This window comes from Panthera tigris, chromosome C1 (assembly GCF_018350195.1).
Source record: "Panthera tigris isolate Pti1 chromosome C1, P.tigris_Pti1_mat1.1, whole genome shotgun sequence".
Classification (NCBI taxonomy): Eukaryota; Metazoa; Chordata; class Mammalia; order Carnivora; family Felidae; genus Panthera; species Panthera tigris.
Window position 1 is genome coordinate 43,664,233 of NC_056667.1, and position 6,000 is coordinate 43,670,232.

The 6,000-nt window shown below is 54.6% G+C and overlaps 1 protein-coding gene across 4 annotated transcripts in view; it reads right to left on the reverse strand.

The window, feature by feature from the left end:
• SSBP3 (single stranded DNA binding protein 3) overlaps positions 1-5,719 on the reverse strand; it is a 161,592-nt gene extending 155,873 nt beyond the window's left edge. For 2 of the 4 annotated variants that reach the window (XM_042997283.1, XM_042997284.1), the window contains exons 1-4: positions 5,559-5,718; positions 4,486-4,558; positions 4,200-4,261; positions 1,521-1,605 (exon numbers count right to left, since the gene is read on the reverse strand). In XM_042997283.1, the coding sequence (XP_042853217.1) occupies positions 1,521-1,605; positions 4,200-4,261; positions 4,486-4,558; positions 5,559-5,614 (276 nt within the window). In that variant the 5' untranslated portion in view covers positions 5,615-5,718. Of the gene's footprint in view, positions 1-1,520; positions 1,606-4,199; positions 4,262-4,485; positions 4,559-5,558 lie in introns of all 4 variants that reach the window. The other 2 variants (XM_042997282.1, XM_042997286.1) reach the window with 2 other exon arrangements.
• Between the last annotated feature and the right edge of the window lie 281 nt (positions 5,720-6,000).

A 6,000-nucleotide genomic window follows, 5' to 3' on the forward strand; every position in this document is an offset into this window, starting at 1 on the left:
GGTCAAATTCACTAACTGTTTTTTATATGGCTAATGTACCTTCTGGCCTCCTCAGCCAACTTCCAGCTCAGGAAACCCTATGATCATCACCACAGATTTTCCCATAAGAACCACACCATAAAAGAACCAGTCACCTCACCTTGCACTACTAAAAGTTTACCAGGCCATAAGTACCATTCACTAGCTTCTCTTTTGCAACCCTGGAGAGGGTACATGAACTGGTCAATTTCCTCAGCATTCTGTTCCAAGGGCATTAACTTTTCAGTCATAACAAAATTGCATCACGTTGAATATTCTTAAAACCAGTGAGCCTCCAGCTGAGTCTCTAACTCCCTGTATTCCAGGGGAAATCTTCACTGTAAAGATATTCATGGAAATGGGATTTGACCACTTGTGAAATGCAACTTAGGTTCCGGTGTCCTAAGTCAGTTTCAACCTCTGCACGCAGGGGACACACATGGCCTGGCCAAGTGGTTGGGCCTTGAGGACATTAAAAGAAACCAACTTCAATACTCTAGAGCTTGGAGACCATTCCTACCCACCTCATGAAAAAAGTACAAGATCAAATGAACCACCTCTTCTCTGCCTGCGTGTGCGTGGCCATGCATACACACACACACACACACACACACACACACACACACACACACACACACCATCTACCAGGCCAATGGGAAGCAAACACTGGAAAGAGGCTGGGAAGAATTGCAGACACTTCCCCTTCCATCTCCCATCTCCCCAAGATCGTGTTTCATCTGATCATAAATTCTGACTCCAACCCATGTTTGGAATCCAATATTTTTTTTTGAGGGGCACTGCCATGGGAGATGGATATGCGGTAGACATCGCTCTTATAAGCGTTTCATAAATCTTAAGAAACTCATCCAGGTAGGGGATGAATGATAGCGAAGCAAGCACTATGATATGATGAAATTAACTACCTTCACAAGAACGTTCTGAACACGAGATTATGGAGCAGCCAAGGACCTGAAAGCATACATGGTCTTAGTGGACACAGCATGAGCCCCCCCAACACACATACATACATACACACACACACCCCCCACACACAACCCAAAACGTAATTGAAAAGACTGCTCCCTGGAAAGTAACGCAAGAGTCCATTTCACCAATGCTCACTCAAACACCCAAGCACAAGTTTCATAGTTGCTTTTCTGTTGTGGTGGTGGTACATTTTTGAATTAAACCAATACCAAGGAGGCTCGGTCTCTTCCCAGCTAACTGTCCACTCTGAACATAACCCTCACATGGCTGAGCCCCGATCAACACCATTTAATTCTCCAGATAGGTATCTACACTCTTTTGCATAATCACATTATGAAATACCGTTCACCAAGTTAGAACGGGGCAAGGGCAGCAGGGAGGGGAGCAGAACAAAAAGAAAGGCAAGGAGAAGACAAAGACCACTGCCAATTGGCTGTGTATTTGCTTCTGGTACTAGAGAAGTTAGAGCTCTCCAACCCTGTAATTATTGCCAGGATTAAAAATTTGTTACTCACGTAATCATGAAAGGCTTTTGCTTCACTCGAATGTTCACAAGTGTCTCGCCTTTCAGGAGCTGCACAGTAAAGGTCCCAAAATACGCTGCAAATCGAAACATAAAATAAGATCAGGTTACTAATTATCACTTGTGTCCCAACGACAAGTGCACAACGTGCAGTGCTAACAGCACCAGGTCTCCCAGAGGCTCAATCCCACACCCCCAGCCTTTATTGAGCAAACTCGGGCTTGAAAACAAAATGGACCGACTTCTTCTGGCAAGCCAGACATCTGTAGTAAGAGTGTCAGTTCTATCAGGTGCCTACCATGTGCCGGATGCCTCTCACCCACGACACTACCCGTAACTACCACGGTGTCACAAGGTGGGTGACTTTACCCCTACTTTATACACGGGGCAACTGAAGTTTGGACAGATCAGTACAAGCCGTCCACGGGGGAGCCCAGATAGGACACGTAGGAATGTAGATAAGAATCCACGCCTCCCCTTTCAGCTGTATTCCTCTCACCAACCCCCTCCCCAACCTAAACGGCTACGTTTCATAAAAAGGTTAAACTGTCAAAGTCAGGACTATGATTCATACGTGTAGCAATCTGGGTGACTGGCAAGAAAGGGAACCTACAGGTTCTTAATCCCAGAGCCAAGAGCCCACACCCCCGCCCCTCCCATCTCACCCCTACTCCCATCCAGGCCCTCCCCCAAGGAATTCTTATGCAAGAACCATTCCCCCACTCAAAGAATGCATATCAACTAGGCAAAGAAGAGTATGTTATAGACAACCAAGTATCTTGTCCTTTCATGTTGAAATAGCCCTCCTCAGAGAGGCCTCAGTCCACCCATCCAGCAAGAGGGGAGTAGGGTCAGGGGGGAAGCCTAGACCTCCCTGCCTCATCCCCCTCCAAGATTTTGTATGGTCATTCTAACACTCTGTATCACCTGAGAACAGACAAATCACCTGTCATCCAGTAAAACCTTATACAAACCCCAGTATCTGGTATTAGTAAGGGCCTCTGGGTTAGGAGCCCAAGGCCCAGGGCTGGGCACCCACTTGAAGGAAACGGGCCCCAGAGCCGAAGTCTGACTCCTGGTCTGGTGCTCCTGTCCCCATCACAAACAGCCAGCTCTGCCAGTGTCATCGGAGGAGCCATACCATTCAAGGGGTGTGAATCCCGTGGCCTGACCCTCTTAGAATCAGGGCCACTGCTTCCTCCCACCTAGAGAGCCTCAGCTCATTTGTCAAGTAGCGCAAGGCAACTTCTAACTAACCAGACCAGAGCCACTCAGAGCCACCACTGCTCTCCACGTTCCTGGGGCTGAGACAAGGCCGGAGAAGATTGCGCGAGGGATTACGGATGGAATAAGAAAATCGGGGGGGGCTTCTGGTAGCTGCAGAAGGAGGCTCAAAAACATTCCTTTCTGTCCCCTGAAGCTGCACACGTTTAACTCCCCCACACACCGAAGACTTCTAACACTAAAAACTCCGCAGCTCCTTCTCAGTAACTTCTACCTATGAGCCCAAGTTTCTGCAAAATTCACGACGATCAGACACACCAACCCCGCTCACACAGTCCTCTCCAAAAACCACCACAGAGAACCCATCACCCACTCCTACAGGTAGAACCCTTACGCCACAGCACGGCAGTTCCGAGGTTGGCAGAAGTAATTAAAAACTCATTTTCTCTGTGCAAGTTAGAACAGACACTTCATCCCCCTGCATTTCGATTCAAAGAAACTTGAAACAGTAGCCTGAACTGGTGGTCAGGTAAACGCGCTAAGATCCCAAGACATGGCACAGGGACCCTTCTGAACTCCCACCAAAATATCAAAAGCCACTCCGCTTTCTTGTCCTTTTCAAAAGGATGTCAAAGACTCCACCAATCGGTCCCGCAAAACATCCAGGTCTTACACTCACAGCAATTCACTCCTGCTGACCCTAAGCCCCCTCCTGCCTGCTGCAAAACCGACAAGGAGATCACACCTGCTGAGGTCCCACCCTGAAGGGCCCCAGGAAAGGGTCACAAATAAGGGAGAGCCAGGAAACTACATGCACTCTGAGAGGTCAACACCAACCAGTTAAGGTTCTCCCTAAAACGAAACTTTGTGGCTTTAGGGATGCTGGGGGTAGGGCCCACAGAGGAGAGGAAGGTCCAATCAGTCTGAATCAGTATCTTTAAAGGAAGTGGCAGCCCCTTCTTGCTTTTTCTGAGTGTGCCTGGGAAAGGCCCCAGTAGATTTGCTCTCTCAAGGTTTCAAACTCACAGAAGAAAAAGGAAGGGACAGGCCAGTTGTAACACAGACCTGGTATCCTCTCCACCCCACCCCGCCCCCACTCCCTCTAATTAAAGCAGCATGCAGAACTGACAAAAATCCTTCAAGGTTTTTTCAAGCCCCTGCTTGGTACCCCAGACAGAGACAGAAAAGTAAGAGTTTCTGTACGAACACTAGGCACGATTTAGTCGGTTCTCAATAGGAGGAGAAAGAGAAGGCAAAAACTTCAGGCACCAGCCTCTCCTGCCCTTCTCCTCCTTCACCAGTTCTGGTCTGAGCGCCCGCAGGTGCCCTGTTCTGTGCCAAGACTGAGGGCTAAGGCATGGGGGTCTGTTCCACGCCTCCCGTCTTTGTTCACTAGCATCCTGGGCTCAGAACAAAACAAACACACAAAACTATCACGCAAACTTACCACCACCACGAGTGCAAAAACCCAGGCGGTTCTCCCAACGTGATGTTTTTTTCCCATCGAATCTGGAAAGCAGAGAGCAGAGACCACTTAGAGGAGCAGAGAGGAAGGGTGTGCTGGGGGCTTCCCAGAGCCAAAAGGCTGTGAAGACCAACTAACAATAAATGCCAAAAGGTGATAAAAATTCAAAATGGTGGCCACAGTGGCTGCTCCTGAAAACAAAGGCTCTAAGAATAGTGGGGAAGAGGGGGTGTCCAGAAATTGGATGGCTGGGGGGAGTTCCACTCACCTCTGACAAGAAGGTCTGTGCAGATTTCTGTGCTCCTACGTGCAGTAAATATTCGTAGACGTATAAAGCTAACCTGGAAAGTGGGCAGGGGGCACAAAAAGAGAGGGAAGACGTCAGATCACACGGGGCGCTCGCTTCTGGACCTTGCCAGCCGGCTTCCAGCCCTGTCTGCGCTGTCCCATTGTGGCCCCAACCAGAGGTAAGCAGCCAGCTCGGCCATGCCCTTTGGGGGGGGGGGGGGGGGGGTACGCGGGTGGAAACAGTTATCGGGTGGGTACCAGGCGACGCGTTACCTCGAGCCGCGAGGGCTGGAAAGCAGCCCCCAAACTTGAACTTCCAACTGGCATCGGAGCCAAAACCACCTAGGTCTCTCAAACTCGAAAGCCTTCCGACCCCAGAGCCTCCCTCCTTTTCCCGACCCACTCGTTGCCACCGCCACCCTCTCCCTAGCTCTGTGGGTCCGGGGAGACTCAGTCCCGGACTCCGGGGTGCTCAGTGCGCTCTGGAGAGGGCAGCAAAGCGCCACCCTCACCACCTCCCCCCCAAGCAACTGTCCCCCAAGCCCAGGGCCAAGCCGGCGCCGCCGTCCCTGCCCAGCGCGGCGCCCGGGAGGGCGCGGGGCGGGCAGCGAGGCAGAGGGCAGGGAAGGGAGAGGGCTCCCGGCCGAACAAAGCCCCCGGCACGCACTCCTCACGCCGCGGGCGGACAAAAGGAGCCTTCGGGGCTGCAGAAGCCACGCGCCCCCTGCCCGCGCCCGCTGGGCAAAGTGCGGCCGCCGCGGCGGGCGCCCAAGCCGGCGCTCGGGACCTCGCCCACCCCTCTCCGCGGGCCCCCGAGGCCGGCACGCCCCGCGGCCACCAGGTGCCCCCTCCCCCGGCGGCGCCCCCCGACGCCCCGGCCTCCGCCGCCTCCCAACAATGGGCTCTCCCACGCCGCCCGCCGCGGCCTCGGGGAAGAGGCCAGGCAGGCGGCGCCCGACCCGGGGCGCAGCAGCCCCCGCCCGCCCACCTGCCTCCCACCGCCCTCCCGCAGCCCCGCGACGGCGCGGCCGCCACTTGGAAAATAGGGCTTACTTTTCCCGAGCCTGCCCGTCCGAGGGCACCGCCGAGCCTTTGCCTTTGGCAAACATGGTTTGCAGAGAAGAGGGCGCCGAGCCTCGCCGCCGCCGCCGCCGCTACCGCTCCGGCTGCTCCCGAGCTGTCCCCTCGCTCCCGGCCCCCTCCCCGGCCTCGCTCGCTCGCCCGCTCGCGCTCTCCTCGCCGCGCTCCCCTCCCTCCCCCCCAGGCGCTGGCTCCGCGCTCTTTCCAGCTGTCAAAGCGTCAGCCCCGGCCGCGGCCCCATCGCCCTGGAACTCCTCCCGCGCCGGCTCGGCCTGGGGTGCCGCTGCCGCCGCCGCTTGCCCGCCGGCCCGGCCGCCCGCTGGCTCGCTCGCGCGCCCGCCCGGCTCCGCCTGCGCCGCCCTCTGCGCCTCCGGCACCGCTGCCGCCGCCGCTGCCGCTGGTCTACTTGGAGCTC